A 19,647-nucleotide genomic window follows, 5' to 3' on the forward strand; every position below is an offset into this window, starting at 1 on the left:
CTCCCCAGGACAGTACTGCGTGACTTTTAACAATAATGTATTGGCTTCATTTTCAATCACTGCTGAAGATACTCGTAAAGACGAACGCTAACTCAACCGCAGTCTCTTTAACCTGCAGGATGAACAGTTGTACAAAATCCTGAAACAGTTTTTTTTTATATTGCGTGACAATCAATTTCATATTCTCCATTCTACCATAAAAATATCTAAATTTAGATGCTTTGAGTCATTCATCTAGCATAATAAACAGAAAAGAATCATAAAATGTGAATAGCGCATAAATTAATAATCAGTTTTTGAGGCACAAAAAAGCCTAAATTTTTAATGGCCTGATTGAAATATTAGCAAGCTGAAAATTTTTTAACAGTGGCCAGTATAAATATTTCTAACTTCCGCTTGGGCAAAAACAACAAAAAAAAAAATCTTGGCCTCGGCTCCCTTTACAAGCGAAAATTTAAAAAAATCTGTCTTTTTTCCTACAGCTTGTTTTCAAATGAGCGAAGTTAGCCATAGGTGTTTTTATTTCTCTGAACGGAGCTCCTGTGTTGAAAGCGCAGACAGGTAAGCCGTGAAATCAAATGGAAAAAAACTGCCTGCAGGCTCACTTGTTCCTCTTCTGGAAATTCCTAAAGCCTCCCCATCTTGTGCCTCTCCGCCTCATGGCAACCTTACTCATGCTGTGTAACATACGGCCAGACGGCTTTCCATATTTTCTCTTCCTTACTGGCTTTTAGTGCCACTGCATTTAGAATTTTTACTCTAAAGTCAACAGTACAAACTGTGATCTGTAACAGTCTGATATCAAGAGGTTGTGATATCTGTAGCATAGAGAGGTACTTACCCCAATACATACAATACAGAATGTTTTGAATATGTTCACCACTAAAATGATGCCTAAATTTCAACTAAATGTAGCAGCTTGTAGATGGGAGCAGATTGACAGGATGGGTGATCATAGCGATGCAACCTCTGAATATGTAAACACATTTAATAGATTCCCATTGTAAATAGAAAACCATTTACATTACATAACAAATTTAACATTAACGAATGGAAATGTTTTACTGTCATTGAGACAAAAACTGGAAATGAGTCAGGTCAAATTAAACTGTGACCGAGGACGTTCTTTGTTGCGATGAAAATAAGATTTTAAACACCAACAGCAAGACTAAGCAGTCTTCACAAAGTCTGATGACAGCTGCTCTCTCTTCCTTCATGTAGCTTACTGATTCTATGCCCAGATAGCTACTCGGACAAGTTTGGACGCCGTTCTTTCCTAAGAAACACAGAAAACATCTGAAATCTTGCCAAAAGCCCTGCCTTTTTTTGCCACTAAAACATACCAGAGGGGAGAGGGAGAGAAGGTGCGCTTTGTCAGGCTGAAGGGCAAGAAAAATAGATCCTGTTGGCGAGAACTATTCGTGTTCTAGTTTTTTTGTTTTCTTTTTAGAAACTGAATATGGCCTAACGTATTATATTTGTTTTTCATATCCAGGCAATTAATTTATGTGGTTTCAAATAAAAAGTAAATAAAAAATTCTTTCCACACCACACCACACCCACACTGTCTGACTAGCTTACCTGTCTGCTGCGTGTTTTTCAGGGTTGCTTTGTTACTATCGTTGAATCTGAGATTGATGCCATTTGAACGTTCGCCAACTGAGCCATTGACACGTGTCTCATCGTTCCTTTTTACTGAACTGTTATGGCTCGAGATCGGCATGAATGTCGGATCCAGATCCATGATCAGCTGATTGAGCTGATCAATGGAATTGTCTATATCCATCGTCAGAGATTTGAACTCCTCATCTCGTTTGTTATTATTGTTATTGTTGATCATTGCCTGTTCTTTGTGAGCTGTCATGTTTCGCGCAACATCACTTGCTATGTCTCTGATATGGTCCTGTGGTTCAGTTGACAGTTCCACTTTGGGTGAACTGCCCCCCAGCTTGGTCCTTGGGCATCTTTCTGTGTTGTTTCCATCCTCGGGCATGTAGATAAACTGCTGTGCAGCAACCATTTGCTGCTGACGTACCCAGGACTGCGTAGAATAGCTTCCTTGTCTGTACACATGCTGCTTGGGTGTTGGAGCGCTGCTGGGATTAGAGGAGGCCACAGAGTTGCTCCTCGAGTTCAGGCAGGCCCTCCTGGACTCCGCATAGGATCTCTCATACTCCTCCATAGGAGGAGGTGCAGCATGATGCAGGTGATGCTGGCTTTGGCTTTGATGCTCCTCTACTCCAGGATTTCCAAAACCATCAGACAACAGGGAGTTTTGACTGCTCTTGTGGCACGAGGATGACAGCGTCCCTAAACTGTCCACACTGTGCAGATCATGACCCGTAATGACTTCATCATCAAGGATGTCTGTTTCCCTTTCACGGGGTCGGGCGTCTCCATTGATGTGGACTTGTGCTGGGACTATCTGGTGAATGTCCATTCCTGAGGATGGATCACCCATCTCCTCCAGGGAGGGTTCCTCAAGACCAAAACCACTTAGGAGCCGCTTCAGCTGGACCTTTTCCTGCTGGCTGGGTCCCTGGTTAGTCCTGTTTGTGGCGGTGAGGGTGACAGGTGTAGGTTTGTCTGCCAATAGGGAGGTGGTAGACAGCCCCGAGTCGCTGCTGACAGAGAGGGCGTGATCGCTATGGTCAGGACTCGAAGTGGCGGAGGTTGTGCGAGCCCCTCGCCCCAGCGTAGCCTCTCCTCCGTTAGGGCTTCTCTTGCTAGCTGCTTTGTCCTGGGTAAGGCCTTGAGAATGCGGTGCTGCAAAATAGAAGAGATGCAGCGCTTCATACAGTCAGCTGGTATGAGCACACGCAGAGACACACAAACAGCAGACTTACACAGACAAACAAACTGCAAAGCACAACCCACATACAAGACGAGACTCTATTAACATGCACAGTCACGTTGTTCCACAAACTCCAACATTCTGCATCTGTGATTGACAAGGTCACGTATAATCACGCTTCACCTCCCAAAGACAACATTCCAGACAGGACAGACAAATAACCAGGACACAGAGACAATGAGAGTTAAAAAAAAATGTTAATCATATTGCTAAACTGAGACAAATCACTTGTTCAGAGGTGTCAGAAAAAAAACGCATTAGAAAAACATGAAAATGAATCATAGTCTGTTCACCTTCTCCTATTACGCCACCAGGTGAACTGCATAATTAGGAATGGCTGCTAGCGTTACTTGTGGAACAATGAAAAGTTTTTCTCTATGTGCAGGTTATAGACGAAATGTTAAATCTTCTGCATGCTGCTACAAAAGTCAGACAGCTATGGATCACGTCTGACCCCTGCATTCCTCACCCTGTTGCGATCAAGCCACCCTACTCACTCTCACTTGCCCCTTGACCCCCAGCATATGTCCAAACAACCTCCTTAATCCTCATATGTTACAGAAAAATCCCAGAGGTCAGTCATTTTGTGTGGTGGAGTCAAACCGTGATGACAATTAAAAAGAAAAAAAAATCAGGCTGCAAACTTCTGCAAAATGATAGCAAGAGAAGAATTGTAAAAAAAGGAGTAAACAGAGCTGCTGTTTCGCTGTCACTCTCCCTCTCCCTCCACAAAAGAAAGCCGGAACATGACTCATATGCTTCTCCTTTACCTATCGCCTTAAGTACTCGCCTTTCAGTAAAACCATGACCCAAGCATCAGATATGCATGATAAGAGCTCCCCACGCTCTCCTCCTTATCCACCTCCTCTCCCAAAGCTCTTGTTAAGTATGGTTTGTCCCATCCACTCTCACAAACCTGGATCCTGTTCAGAGCAGCTCAGCACAGAGCTCAATGCAGGTCAGCTCCGTCAGGAGTTTTTCCTTTAGATGCTCGTTCAAGCATGACATGATTAGTTTTTTTTTATCCTCTTCAACTTAATTATTGCCATTTTTCTATCACTTATGTCATCATGGTACCTTTCTAACTTTCCACCCCCCCCCCCAAATAAAACACACACACGCATGCAGGTAAATGTCTTACCTTCACCGTCCCTGTCAGTTAAGCATATGAAGCAATCTCAGTCTCAGTTAAAAAACAAGTGTGAGGAAAACAAAAGACAGTGCAAACTTGTGATGGCAGACATGGCTTTTACCCAGCAGAAAATAGTATGCGGCGAAAATCAAGAGTTTGAAAAAGTTGGCCTGGGCTTTCTTTCTCTGCTGAGGTGAGAGTCTTTGCACTCTACACAAGAGAAGGAGAAAAGGGGGAATTGAGATTTCCAAATAAGGGCATAGGAATGTAAACAAGTGAGGCGGGGCTACAAAGGAGAGGTTGGCCAGAGGAAACGAGTAACCCGACCTCTAGCCCCTGCATCAGGGGACAACCCCAATGGGGAAAAAAAGGGGAAGAAGAGAAGAAAAGGAAAAGAATGAAAGGGAGAGGATAGCCCAAAGATCAGAAGATGAAAACAACATTCCTGCAGCTTAAGACATTTTCTCTCTGTAAAAAGACACTTTTTAATTAAAGCGATCATTAACTTCTGCCGGGAGCCCTGGGCAATGTTCATGAAAAGTGGTAGCCAAGATGTTTTTCTCTCAGTCTCAGTGTGTCAAAAGAAATTATATGCTTGCTGTCCTTATGTGCCAAACTAGAAAGAAACAGATGTGCTCTAAACCCAATTATGGGGTTTAAGGAAAACAGTTTTACCTATCTGGCTTACACTGACAGGACAGATTGAATTAGAGTGTGAACTTAAGAGAATCAGTCAAACCATTTTTATCTAGCAATCATCATTTTGGCTGCTATGGTACACCAGTGCCTGAATAATCCACGAATTACAGTGCAGAGAGCAGAAAAACCACAACTTTTCCTTCGGCTACTCCTATCACAGGAGGTCTGGTTGTGTATGGCTCTGCAATTACCAGGCCTTTTCCATTCTGTCTCATTTCCTCATTTCTAACTATTCCACACCTCCTTAAATGTCAAAAAATGTGACTCAAAAACAAAATGAGCTCCCTTTTTTTGTACAGCCCGTGTTTAAAACTATCACAGCAATATCTGGCCATGCAGGCAGTTTTATGATCGTGAGCCATCAGAAAATAGGTTTTGTAGTACAGTTAAGTCCAGCTACAGTTATAGCTTTACTCAACATTTTTATTGAAATATTCACCTTGAAAATAGTACAAATGTTTACTGCAATACATGGTGAGGGTGGTTAGTGTTGGGCTTTTCCTATTCACAATATAACTTGGCAAACAACCTAGCTGGTAGCAAACTGGCAACATGTCAGTAAGGTGAATTAGACAGCTCTGCACATTTTCGCATGCCGTTTGGTTTTCCTTTTGTGACCAGAGGGATGCCACTATGCTTGTTTTTTAGCTTCTGGATCTAAGTGCAGGATGGGAACTCTGATACATGCAGGGAGCACCTGTGCCAGTTTAAGTCAAGCTAAACATATACATGCAACAGTGCTTTGACTCCCAACGTAACTGTTTTATTGTGTAAGCCAAAGGTTAAAAAATTCAATTTACGTTTTACTGACATGTTTATATGTATTTTATTAGTTTGGGCGTCAGTACTACATTTTTATATGGCCAGTGGTAAGAAAACTTTTTGTATTCTAATTTGGTTACGTTGATTCCAGAGAGACTATAAAGTGAGAGTTCAGATATAACCTTACAACCACACTTCATTGCAAAGAAGACAACCAGCTGCAACAATAAACTTAAGTAAACAACCTTTCATGGAAACCAATTTTCTTAAATTTGACTTAATTCACATGTTGCGACAAACACACACTATGGCAAATGAAGAACAGTCACTGAAGTAAATTAGGTTTTCTTTTCACAAACTTCGCACTACAGTGTTAAACGGTTTCTAAACTTCCTCCTCTTGACCAGACTCGGGGTGATGGCCTCTGAAGCAAACTGGACCTGCCAGAGAACTGCTAGTAAGTGCATGTAGAATTCCAGCAAAGCTACCAGTCTTTCCTCTCATGGATTGCATTTACTTGTGAAAACAAGGCTGTAAATAACCCACACAAATGCTCAGGAGTAAAAGAAAAAAAAGGGTTTTTTGTGTGTTTCTAAGCTTTGATGAGTTTTTAATTTTGACTGGTGGTGCTTTCATCACATTCCAAATAGTAGGCATAAAACTCTATCCAAGTGTGTTGGGGTACTTGAAGTGAAAATAAAAGAAAGACAGCTTGTTTTCATCAAGCTGAACTTTGCTTATAAAAACACTCAATGAATGTTGGAAAGGGTGGATCTGTGTTTTTAATGCCGCCACCATGTTGCTCTATTCTGGGAGGTTGTTGTGAATTCTGTGGTTCGGTGAAGAGCAACAACCACAAATAGGACAGGACGCCCCAACAGGGTGGTGTGTATGTGTGTGTGTGTGTGTGTGTGTGTGTGTGTGTGTGTGCGTGGGTGGGTGTGGAGGGGAACCACTGAGAGCATGTATATGTGTGGGATAGCTAAAGTATGCCTATTCATTCCACGAGACAACTAAACAGAATTTCTTGAGAACAATCTGCTCTTCCTCTGAACCCCTTCATTTATCACAATCAGACACATTTTTCTGTACTTTTACGTAGAAACAACAGTCCTTGCCATTCTCACCATATAGCACGCTAAGGTCAAAGAGCCTCCAGTCTCTTTTCTCACCATAAAGTATTGTTTCCAAAGACCTGACTACCTGAGTTAAAAGTTTCTTTCATTAGTAAAGTATCTATACATGAACTCCAGCATAAATCAAGTTTGTGTTACAGTGTGTAAATGAAACTGCAATAACATGCACCACAAGGGCCATAACACTGTGCTAATTGCCAATGAGCAAGTTAGTGTGTTTTATCTAACAAGGAAACAGGACAAACTGAAAGTTAAAAGAGGAAGATTAAAATGAAATTTTTGAAGAGGACATTTTATTCTGCTTATAATTGCAAAACAAACAGAAATATTTATGCTCAGTTAGTATGTGACTGATCATGTTGACTTAGTGGTTGTTAAAACAAAGTCTTATGAGTCAGTGAGTCATGTTGCTATTAACGTAGCATAGCAGCTGTACCTTCACTATCACAGATGTTCTGGTACGAGTCCCAGCGGGTTAGAGGATCTGCTGTGTTGTAATCAACAACAACATCTGGTCCATTTTGCCACCTGTCTGCACCTGAAACATAAAAGAATAACATTATTTTAGAGGTTTTTACAGATTGCTTTTTAAACAAATCTGACCAGAGGGAAAGTATTATAGTTTTAGCTTATATAAAAGTTTAAGAAGGTAGGAATGACTGATGTGTGTTGACAACATATGCTAAAGCTAGAGTAAAGTTAGATGATAGAAGTCATTATTTTTGCAATTTCTACTTTGACACTGATTTACAAAAAAGACATGGCAATAATAATAAGGCTGTATTTAAGGCAATGGCATATTTATTTATTAATTTATCATATTCTTTTATTTCAAAGCTATATGTTCTTTTACTGCTAGCTTGACTTAGCTTAAAAATATTGAGTCAAGCTAGTTCCCGTGCTGTTAAAAGTCCAGGATTAAAATGAGGCGATACTGAAGTAATGTTTTCAGCAATTTCTCACTTCTCAATTATTCATTTTTGGCTGTTTTTTTCTCTTTTTAGTACACAAAAAAAGCATTTCAAAAGTAAAGTAATAGATTTATTTACTGTGTTACTATTTAATAACAACGCAAATCAGTTTGAACTGTATGAATGAGGCATAAAAAGATGCTCGACAATATATCTAAAAATAATAATCATAGTAAAAAACACATAATTTTGTATGTAACAGCCATAATGGGAAACATTCCTAATGTTCAATAGGTATGATTATATCAAAGGATATAACTGACATCATTTTCATTCAGTGTAAATACAACTATATGTATAGATATCGTTTGAGTTTTGTGTGTAGAATATTGTATAAATAACTAAACAGCATATTGGGGGTAGGTTTAGATAACATTAGCTTCCTCCTACTCTTGTTCAAACATAGAATTATCATTTTTTTCACTGCAATGACACATGGACTTTGAATTGATAAGAATTTTCAGTGTCAACATTGATAAATTTTATTTTATTGTAATTACTGGTTTTTGTTTCTTTGTTTTTAAGTTCAAAATAAAAAAATATTCTAACAAGCAAAACTCCAAAGCAATTCACTAAAAAGTTACAAATCATAAAAGTAAAATGAGTACTCTCCCAATAACTGGTTTGAAGCAAATAAATGTGACTGTCAAGAGTGGCAGGATATGCTGTCAAAGACAAAAAAAAAAACTGTGGTGGACATCTTTGCAAGTGAGATGAAGGGGGATTTTTTCTTATGAATTATCTTAATCTCTGTGGGATATCCTATCAAGGAAGATGATAATCAGGTAAGTGTAATGTGCTGCTTCACACTGGAAACATCTGCTATAATACAATGTTTTTTCTTTGCCAGCTATGATTCAAGGTTTTGGCATGCATATCAAATGGCCTGATTTCAAAACAAGAAAAAACAAATATTTCAATGAAGTTCAGAAACTTATATTTGTCACCTAGGTTTATTCACATCTTTTGGATGCAAATAAATAAACAACTTTGAGTTATTAAAACCTTGTGCTCATAAAATGTTGAGGGTGATTCTACTAACAGAAAAAATACCCGCAGATATAGCACTTTGAAAATCATACAGACCCACATAGTTTCACTCCTGTGGGGTTCTGGGGTAGCACATGCTGTGCTTCTTCACCCCTCTGTCAGCATGCACTTCACACTACATTTCCCCTCTGCAGCATTCCACATCCCCTCTCACCAGGGGGCAGAGGGGGAGGTATGGAAATAAAAATGAAGAGAGCACTGTGTCTACTTTTCCAACTACCTCTTCCTGTTCAAATGCAACAGCGGTAAGAGTCTACCTGGGATCTTCTCTGGTCCCTCGGAGAACACTAGCTCAACTTTACCATAGTCTGGAAATCTTGGATCTGAAATGATAGTACACATGGGAATGTAAAAAATGTAACTCATTCAAAACCGGAAAGATATGAGATGTTGTTGATCTGCAACTTGAATTTTCTAAGTACATGTAACATATTTAGGAAAACAAAATTACTGGGCTGAAAGTGCCAGATCCAAATTGACTCCAGACTGAGCCTTGCAGACGCTATGTGGAGCGGAAGAACTGCTGTTGACTAGCAATTGCAAGTTGAGGCGTGCTCAGAGATTTTCAAGTGTACCTTTGTTAGCAGTCTCGATGTCCTCTTTTTCAAACATCAGGTTGTAACCCTGCACTGCTCCCGTGTGGAACTGAAGCCGAAAAATAACCTCGCGCTGTGAAGTTATGTCACTTTTATGATAGCATTTAATCTGTAAAAGGAAAAAAAACCATTCTGTTTTATAAACACGCACATGTAAATATATTGTGATCACTGCAATCAGCACTTATGTTTCTATCTCTTCAGTGCAGATTGTTTTTTTCTTACCATGATGTCCCCTTTCAGGAGCTGGGCAGGCTCCAGGGTGATGCAAACACGGTCTCTGTGGCCTGGACCAATGTAACTTACACAAACAGAGAAGACAGTCAATACAAGCCAGAGTGTGGAAGCAATTACAGTTATTTACACAAAGCAGTAACTGAATTAAAATTAACATTAAGCCAACTTAAGCAGAAAGCTGCTTTAAAGTAGTCCAACATTTTTTTAAGTGAACAATATTGTTCAAATGACTGTGTAACCACACGTGTAATCTACTTACTAGACTCCAGATGAATACACTGCTTGCATTCCTTGGTAGACCTTGATGTATGGGCGGCATGCTAAAAAAGATAAGTTCAAAATGAATGTTTTTTTATAGGTGTCTTGATAGCATGACCTCAAATAGACTGTTATGTAGCTTCTTGTGTTACTCACAGCTTCATAAGTTGTTGTGAGAAAGGGATTTTAGCTCTGTTATGCTATGGCAACCTTTGCTTATTTAAATTGAATTAGTGAAAACAACAATTTCCACATAATACAAATGTGTGAATTCCCATGGTTCTAGCAGGAACTGGAAAGTTTTTTCTCCTCAGGTCTTTGAATGTACACAACATCCATGTGCCTGAACATGTAAGTGTGTGTTGGAATAGAGGGAAGACATAAAGTTCAGATAAGACTTCAGCTTAAACTCTGATGTGGTTGTGTCTGAATTCTATCTTTTCTTTTTTTTTCTTTTTAATTGTATTATCACTGAGTCTGGCAGCTGTGTATTGTGGTAAACAATATGAGTTTAACCTCCGGTGGCATCAATGTTTGGTATCCCGTGAAGAATGATGCAGTGCAGGAACAAGGGGGATGCATTGATCTTCATGGATCCACTTAGTAAACTGTTGAGGATCCAAACATACCTGACAGGAAAGATATGGATGTTAACATTAAGCAGTACAAGGATTACCACAATAAAAAAAAAAAAAATGCTAATCCAACATGTATAGCTAACGTGTCATAACCAAGCCAATCAAAAAAAGGACAGCTGGCAAACAATATTTATGTTTTTAAGGAAGAGAAACTAAAGAAAAGCAGATTTAACTCTTTAAGATGTTGGTCTACCATTTGGTAGAGGTAAATTTGCAGTGACTTTGTTGAACTTCTTTGCAAAATTGTGGAAATAAACCTGCCAGAGCCATCTATCAATTGGGTTGGGAATGTAAAACCCAAACTAAGTGTTTGTTATAACACTAGTGTTTTATATATATATATATCTTAACCATTTCACTGTTGTTGCATTATGATTAACTGTCTTTTTAACATCTCAACCATTTGCTAAAAAACATTTTCTGTGTCTATTTTTGTCTGAAACAAACAGCATATAGAGAAACATTTTTCTATGACCTTTTGTTACTGTGAAAGTTAAAGGGGTAATGATATTCAAAATCATTATAATAGTAAAAATGTTGCAATGCGACAGTATTTTAGTTGTAAATGAATGTTAGCAAATAATTTCATAGTTTGTATTTGGAAATTGTATTTTAGTTTCGTCATCCTGCAAAAAACTACCTGACCAACAAAAAACTACCTGACTGTGCTCCAACAGGGGGTAATTAAATGGCACTGGGTGTGACTACCACTGTGGCAAAATGACTGATGGAGTTTGTAAAATTACAAAACAATATGACTAAGTCCAAATCTGGAGCTGCAAAGTGAATGAAATAAATTACTCAGTCAGAGACTCAAGTATCAGGTGTTCCCAACTCTATCTGTTCAAACCCCTACTTTCTCCTCCACCTGTCATCCGTCGCCGTCATCCAGCTTGCATCCGTGGGTCACAGTTCAGCCGTACTTGAAATTGGGTGTAGCTGCTGCTACATATGGAGCCACCGTGGTTCAACAACAAGCACAACTTGTGACCATTGTTGGACACCCGGTAGACAGGTGATGGGATGCCCAGCAGATTATTCAAGTTTTTCACAAAAACCTCTTTCTTTCCTCTGCCATAATCTTCAACCCCCGGCCTCAAGGAGCATCTGTCCAGGGCAGAACTGGACGTGACCGGTTGAAGCAGTGACTATCCCAGAAACGTCCAGGGCAGAACTGGACGTGACCGGTTGAAGCAGTGACTATCCCAGAAACCAAGTTTCCTTTAAATGGTAACTGTAGCGCATGAAGGTCAGCTGGATGGAAAGGAGCCAAGTAACCGCAAATAACTGCTAGATAGAGGTAAAAGTGGTGGTTTCTACAGAGCTATTCCAGAGCTCGAGTCTCGGACTGACAAATCTTAGTTTATCATATTTATTTTGAGTATTTTGAGACAGTCGCATCACCGTCCATGTTTAAAATTTTGTCACTCCCCTTTAAAAACCTGAAGTGGTGCCAAAAGATACAAACTGGAAACGGTTTGATTTGTCACCGTCCAATCAGATAAAAGAATAAAGACAGAGACAAAATTTGCAACTGCAACTTCAGTTTTTTATGCGATTTTGTGCTCTGCATCTATGTAAACATGAAGTTGGCAAAAGAACTTTTATTTTTCCCCAAATGTTATTTTTTTTCTTTGTTTTCACATGCAGATCGTTTACAAGTTTTTTTCCCAAGATGACAAAACTTAATCTACAAGTATAAACTGAAACTTAAAGGGTTTGCTAACATTAACTTATAGCTCTTTATGACTTTTCATTGAGCCCATACAACAGACGTCAATATTATCTCAAAGCTTCCAAAAAAAACTAATCCAAAAATTTCACACACTTCTTTTACCCATTGCAACTTTGCAATGTCACTTAAATAGCCTTAAATAAATCAGTTAAACTTTTTTTTTAAATAAAATTACAAAGTAGAAAACAATGAAAGACAAAAAAAAGTATTACAAAAAAAAAAAAAAACCATTAATGGATTGCTTTCCAAGAACTTGCAAGAGACACTGAAGGAACAACAAGTGAAGCCCCATCTGCAAAGGAAAAGTCCAGACACTTAAGTACAAAGTCACAATATACACGGTCTACACTGCTTTGGAATCAACATGCAGTGGGGGGTTAAATAACTTATCTTACCGTGGTAAAATTAAGGAAAGCTCTGGGAAATTGTAGGGAAAAATGTTAAAGTAAATTCACATTATAACAAATCATCCAATAGTTGCTGGAATGTCGAGGAAAATATGATTGTATCTCGTAGCGCCAAGTCGAAATTAAGGCAAATTTTGGAGTCACTGGGAGCACTGACCAATACTTGCTCAGAGTGCATTACTGTGGTTATATTGAAGAAAACAAATTGTAAATGGATTGCTCTTAAGCAGTACCCATTAGCCTTAGCAAGGTTATTTTCATTCACTTAATGGCACCTTAGCAGAGATCAAGATGGACAACTCAATTTACTAGCTGAGCTCAAGTACCAAATTAAATGCCTTGGCCACAGCAGCCATATTATATACAAACAATATCTTTGTTCACATTTCCCATTGGGTCTTAGAACAAATAAGAAAGGAAAATCTATTCTACACTATTTCAAGAGGGGGTACTTCATTTTTTAGATGAATATGATAATGGCTATAAATAGGGATATTGGTATAATCCACGTTTGACTTTATTGAAGTTGGTCAAATACATTTAAATTTTTTACAGTTTTTTCTTTTTTTAAAGTCTGCCTGAAAAAAACTTATCTGCAATAAAATCTCCAAAATTCATAGTTAACTGCATGGTGTGAGTAAGAAGAAATCAGTATCACACTTTTTTCAAATGTTACATGTGCGCTTACTTTGTGCAAAGAATGAAATAAGACAAAATATCCAGCATGGCTTTAGCAATGCAAAACAAAACCTTTTCCAGATCAGTTATCATTGTCACTGTTGGATGTTCATCACAGAAACATGGAGACAGGGATGCTAAAAGAATCCGCTTCTAACAATGTGAGCAATGATTCATACATGGCTTTGCTCCAGGTCACCATGGGATCCTATTTTCATTTAAACCACAAACAATGACTGGTTTTTGCCTAAAAATAAATCTATAAACAGCACTGGGTACCAGTGTTTTCTACTGGGTTTTCTAGAGATCTGACTGTTTAGAGGATGACATGCATCAAGTCAAAACAACACAAGGTGAGAGGTGTGTTTCTGAGCAGGAGGGTGTGCTTATATTTTGGGTCTTACCGTTTCTGTGAGGGTGTCATCAAGGCTGAGACTTTATCATCGTAGTATTTCCTCATGGCAAAACGGTCCAATGCCTGATCAGCACTTTGAGGGAGACAGAGAGACACGCTAAACACTTTAGGTAATTATGACTCCAGAGAGAGATTACACTCTGAACTATAATTGAATAATTTTAGCCTTCATTTGAGTTAGGACAACTCAGATGTATGCACACACACATGCACACAGATAACTGACAAGAGGAAAAGTAACTGAAGAGACGGATGATTCCAACAGAGAGGAAGAGAATGCCAGCCTTAAGTAAACACAGAGGGGGAGAAGGGGACAGAGAGAGGCCAGAGTGTGTGCACAGCTTGGCTATTCAGACAGACCTTAAACCAACAGGCGCTACAGCCTTTTCACCGCAGCTCTGTTTTTTCTCTCATTGCCCATCTCTCCCTGCTCCCCCCTTGATCTTTTCCATTGTAAATATGCCTTATTGTTTTCCCGTCTCTTCATCTACTGTTCTTTTAGCCCTCTTGTCTTTCACATTCACCCAACTGGACTAGACTTTGTCAGCGGGACATAAACACTTTGGCAATCAGGGATCGGCTGAATTGAGGGTCGATGTGTGTTCACGCTACGATGTCTGCTGTGTGCAGAAGGGATCTGCATAATGACATAACACTAGGCCACATAAATCTCTGTGTTTGCTACATCTCTTGACTTAACGGCTCCCTGGAGCATCAGGAACTTCCGAATTTGTTTGACTGACGACGGTTGCAAAGTCCAAACAGGTTTTCTTCATCATGAATGCACTTCTTGAAACTGACACTGTGGCCGGAGGGAATCACGGTAACTTACATGCTTCTGAGTTGATTCATGCAATTCAATACAGGGTGATTCATAGCATAAATTGTGTGGTTTTTCTTTGAATCTTAAAGAGGAAACTTTTCTTTGAGTCACTTTATGAATCACTGTAGCCCTAAATTAAAAGAGGGTTAAATAAATCATGGTGGTTGAGCAATGACACTGGTTATGGTTGACAAAATGAGCTTTTAGGAATTGTTGTGGCTTGCTCTTGATATCATTCACTGTAAGTAAGTGTGCCCATATAACAGTAATCATAATTTTTATTTTTATTTTATTAATCCCAATTAGGATATTCTGCTGTGCATTTCACCCAATCTCTAGATGTACTGGAGATGGGTGCTTTCCAGGCACCATGTTTCAGTGCTCGGATAGCATTTGGGAGGATTTAAATACCTTGCTAAAGGGGCCACAGTGCTTCACCTTTGTTAGCATAGCAACAACTCAGACCTCAAACCCAGGTTCTGCCGATGCAAGCCCACATCTAAAATCACTAAGCTACAACTCTCCTTCTATATACTTAAAAAGCTATAAATCCTAACTTAAGAGAACAAAAGATAAAAAAATAAATACCAAAAAGACAAGAGACTTGTAGTGCGTGGTGACAGTTACCTGGCTGATACATCAGTGAAATGCACAAAGGATGAAATGACAACACCAATTCGACCCTTTCCACCCTAAAAGACAAATGAGTAAAAAAACAAAACAAAATGATCATGTGGCACTTATGATTTTGTTTTATTTTAAAGGTTTTATTAGAACTCCAACTAATAGCTCATATTGTTGCTTATTTAGCCATGAGCCTTTAGTTTTAGCCATAATCCCTTTTTTCCAGAATTAGTAATGAGAAATGTGGTTTCATCTGGAGTTGTTGATATAAATTAGCAACTGAAATGTACAGCTGACATAACACTGCTTACAGATGCTCACCCTGCAGTGTATAACGACCACATGTAGAGGGTCAGCATTGAGCCAGCTCTCCATGGCCTTGCAAATGGTGCAGATCTTGTCCAGAGGTGGAGCATGCATGTCTGGCCAACCTGTATCCAATGTCTAAAAAAGAACATTATTGTTCAATGTAATCACATCATATACCGCAACTCACAACACAAACTCTGTGCCAATAAATGATGTATTGTCTAAAAAAAAAGGTGTATAGTAAATTAACCAAGATTGGTAAAGACACAGATTACCATGCAATTCTATTTTTTTAAACCCCATTTTTCTGAAGCATATATGTCAATGGACTTTTCAGAACTTCTTGCTGAGATAGAGAGTGCAATAATCTTACCTTAGGATTCATTTTGGAGAGATCATGTCTTCTCTCGGACAGGTTAATAATCTAAAGAAAGAAAAACGCAATAAAGCACATGACTTCAAATGTTCCCTCCAGATGAACTGTGTACTGCTTTAACACCTATCCAATGAAAAGCCATCAGCAGTAACATTAATAATGTTAACACTTTGATACCTGGTGACAGTACATTTAAGGCTGCAGCATATGAACAAGCACTACTGACCAGGTAATTGTCTGCATGCTTAGACTTGAGCATTCGAGTGACATCCTTCAGGTTGTGCGAGTAGACCTCCTCTGAGCAGCCCCGGGGGAAGGACACAGCTATGATACGTTCTGTGATATATGTCAGATCCAGCTCATATCCCTCCTCCATTTTTGTATTTTTCCTGCTGAAAAAAATTTCCAAGCAGACATACAGAAAGATCAGGCCTTTTAGCAGTCTTACAACATTCCTATTTTAAGCAGGTGACTCCACTTAAGTCAATATTTGATGGTCAAAGTCCTCAGCTTTAGTCATTGTGTCCAGGTTGTCCACAGATATCTTTAATGACTGACTTCATTTCAAGATTGTGCGATAGATGTTGTCTTGTTTAAACAGCAATGCTTAACATTATGTATCGCAAATATTGTACTGGTTGGAAAATACAAAAAAAAAAGCAAAAAACAAGGACTTTTTAACATGACAGATAATTTCTAGTTATCTGTATTTTAAAGGGAGCTTACAAAACAGCTGTATTTAAGATAGGCCACCAACAATCTTATTACCATCGATAGTCAGCTGAGCAACAGTGAAAAAGAAAAAAAAAAAAAAACATTCAAAGAGTTCCAGTTGAAACCAGTTGTTGTAAATCCCTGAGTGTCTGTGTGTCCCTGTGACCTCATGGCCATGAACTTCCTGCTGTAGTGTTCTAGAAAGAGAGACTGTCTCCCCTGTTACCCCACCACACACCACAGACATATCCCTTACTCTCTTATCTAGTCATCTCTGTGCAGCCTCTCTGTCTGTCAGCTGGAAAACACAGCAGGACTGAAGCGATTAGCTGAACTGACAGAAAATTGAACAACAGATAAAGATAAAACAACAAAAAAGTCAGCTTGGACAAACTGAAGAGTGAAATTCACCCATCAATGGTAAAATCAAAACTTCTTACAGGCAAAGAAAACAATGTTGATCATCTTCTTGTAGTGTACTGACATTTATGTGCAGCATGCTAATTTCACATGTACAACTGTTAAAGATTAATAAAGATCAACCACACCCTTTCATGGAAACAGATTCACCTGATATTACTTCGGGAACAGATTAAGGATTAAGAGCCCAAAGGTATTGACCTGGCCTCCAAACTCTCCAGATTCCAATTCAATTGAACATTTGTAGAATGTGTTGACACAAGCCCCATCAGCAGAGAACCTATTCCACAACTCACTGGAGCAAAAGAATTTCTCTGACACCACAGAGCAACTCAATTATAGGGTTTGCAGTAGATTTCCCCAAAAGTATGCTATTTTAGCAGCAAAAAGGTTAACTCCATCTTTACAGGCATCACTACAAGCCAATGATGTAGCATTGTAGCATCATTATTGATGATGACATGTAGTCTTGGTTTTTTCCAGGGACTACACTGGAAAGCTATAGGTTTTATTTTGCAAGTATTTTAGCATTTTAATAAAAAAATAAATTTAAAAAAAAAAAAAAATCTAAAGAAAAAAATAATGGATCTCCACAACCGCATGTAGGGGTTAACCAATGGGCTCTGATTTTTGCTTTAGATTTTACACAAACACATTCAGAAGCAGAAGCCTATATCTAAGGCTAAAGTGATCATTGTGCCTATTGAAGTACCCTAATTGTTTGTAGTGATTAAATGATCCAAAGACAAAATATAAAACAAAATTAAAAAAAAAAAAAACCTGTGTAGTAAGTCTGAGATGGCTGCAGGCTACAGTCCACCACTTTGAAGGGGGGAGAGTGGGAGAGCCATAAACTCGGGATAGTGTAGTCATGGCTTAAACAAACCCTCAGAGTGGAATGAAAGAGGCCATGTGAAGAGGTCATCACTGGGGGAAACTGGGCCGTGTTTTTTGAGTGTGTCGCAGAGGTGCTTGAAGCTGGGGGAGGTCCTCAGGGACTGTTGGAACGAGTCCATTTCCTCTGTGCTCCAAGGAAAAACTGTCAACTAATGGGAAATTAATGAACAGATCATCTAGTACTTAGGACCCTCTATGTCCATGGCTGAGTCTGACGCAGAAATCAGCAAAAATATTTTGGAGGTGTCAAAGTACTACACTAACTAGAGACAGAAAAGTCTAACCAACAACTACCGCAAAATGTGACTTGAAAGTCTTTCTGGTTAGGACACTGGCTTTATTTGGAAAACGTAACCACTGGTTAAAAAAAACATGTTTCAAGAAAACAGTTTGGAGATTAGGTTTGCTGCTGTTAAACCTTTGAAAAGAAAGTTTACTATTCTTCAGCATATGAGTAAAAAAAAAAAATGGGTGAAAAAGACTTTTAATAGCTGCTTAACCCTTATGGGGCAAGTGACTATTTTAGATCACTTTGTTTTCTTTTATATTCAGCATGAAACATTTTTTTTGTTAATGTAACAACAGAATGGAGGTCTTAGTACAAACCAGAAGGACAATTTTAGGTTAAACATTTCTAATTTTGAAGGTATTTCATTGAGTGTCCTAGGTTTAATTTAGTTAAACATGGTTTCTTGACTAGTTTTAGTAAAGCATCACACAATATGACCATTCTATATAAAGTCAATCTCATAATCTATCCATTACTATTAAATAACTTCAGGGAAATAAAAGGCGCAAAATAACCCACAAAATAAATATTACAAAAGAAAAGAGATAAACAATTAAAACAAAAAATATGAAGCAGATATACATTAATTCATTTATTCACAAGATAAAACTACTACAAAAGTTTTTAGTAGGCTATGAAAAAGTAGAAAAAACAAAAATGATTTTGATTGATTAAGAAACTTGCATACAATTTAATCAAGTAATGTACAAAAGTGTTCTTAAATACATGTAATATTTGTGTTATATATAACACGAGCATTACATGTATTTAAGAACTTTGACAAAATAAACTTTCTGAAAACTCTTGCATAGTTGCTGCAGAGCACATCCATGTTGTATTTGCAGTGGGACCACAGTATCATTAGAAAAACATTCTGATTTAACTTTAGTAGGTGCCACTATTGTTAGCCGTGCTAGCACTTGCAGCCTTTACATCTAGCTAACATCTGCATGCTTATAAATGTAATTATATGTTAGTGTAGTCACTGTGTGTCTTGCTTTTATTCAAGACCTTTTAAGTTTCTATATTAAAACTATAAAAACTGCTACCAGGGAGCTGCTGTTTTATCAAGTGACATTGCAGTATTAACATTAACACTCCTCCCTCCCTCATCACCACTTTCCATGCAAGTGCTATGAATTTGTTATATTTATTTCTAGTGTCATCTAGAGAACAATAGCAATATTTAGCTGTTTATCTAACTAATGAAATAGAAATAAATTGACCATTGCCAAGCAGTTACTGACTGAGTTTTGTCTCATTATACCTGGAGTACCTGGAGCACAGATGGTGTTAAGTATGGGTAATTACACCTGTGATTGATGTTAATGACAAAAACTTTGGTTTGCAATTGTAAAACGCACAATTGATTTTAGGGCAAATTAGTTTTGTACAACTTTCCAACCTTGAAAAAATGCATTTTTAACTTGTTTCTTATTGTACAGTGACATTTATTAAGTAACTTCATATAACTATCGTTGTCCCACCGTGTTTTGAGGCTGAGAAACTGCACTTCACAACTTTTCTTTCCAGGACCCTGCATTTCTCCTTTCGCACTGTACCACACAACAGCAACCAGATATCAACACATTGGGTATTTTTAATTTGCACTGTAGATGATTCATCA

At 38.3% G+C, this 19,647-nt stretch overlaps 1 protein-coding gene across 1 annotated transcript in view; it reads right to left on the reverse strand.

Annotated features, from left to right (window-relative positions):
- The window catches only part of LOC306758968 (tensin-3-like), a 34,070-nt gene that overhangs the window by 10,341 nt on the left and 4,082 nt on the right, over positions 1-19,647 (reverse strand). The window contains exons 2-13 of the mRNA XM_079244428.1: positions 15,927-16,089; positions 15,698-15,748; positions 15,337-15,459; positions 15,019-15,083; positions 13,558-13,641; positions 10,212-10,324; positions 9,697-9,757; positions 9,426-9,501; positions 9,180-9,309; positions 8,862-8,927; positions 7,020-7,121; positions 1,582-2,766 (exon numbers count right to left, since the gene is read on the reverse strand). Coding sequence (XP_079100554.1) covers positions 1,582-2,766; positions 7,020-7,121; positions 8,862-8,927; positions 9,180-9,309; positions 9,426-9,501; positions 9,697-9,757; positions 10,212-10,324; positions 13,558-13,641; positions 15,019-15,083; positions 15,337-15,459; positions 15,698-15,748; positions 15,927-16,076 — 2,206 coding nt within the window. The 5' untranslated portion in view covers positions 16,077-16,089. The remainder of the gene's footprint in view (positions 1-1,581; positions 2,767-7,019; positions 7,122-8,861; positions 8,928-9,179; positions 9,310-9,425; positions 9,502-9,696; positions 9,758-10,211; positions 10,325-13,557; positions 13,642-15,018; positions 15,084-15,336; positions 15,460-15,697; positions 15,749-15,926; positions 16,090-19,647) is intronic.

This window comes from Telmatherina bonti (assembly GCF_933228915.1).
Source record: "Telmatherina bonti genome assembly, chromosome: 7".
In the NCBI taxonomy this organism is placed as follows: domain Eukaryota; kingdom Metazoa; phylum Chordata; class Actinopteri; order Atheriniformes; family Telmatherinidae; genus Telmatherina; species Telmatherina bonti.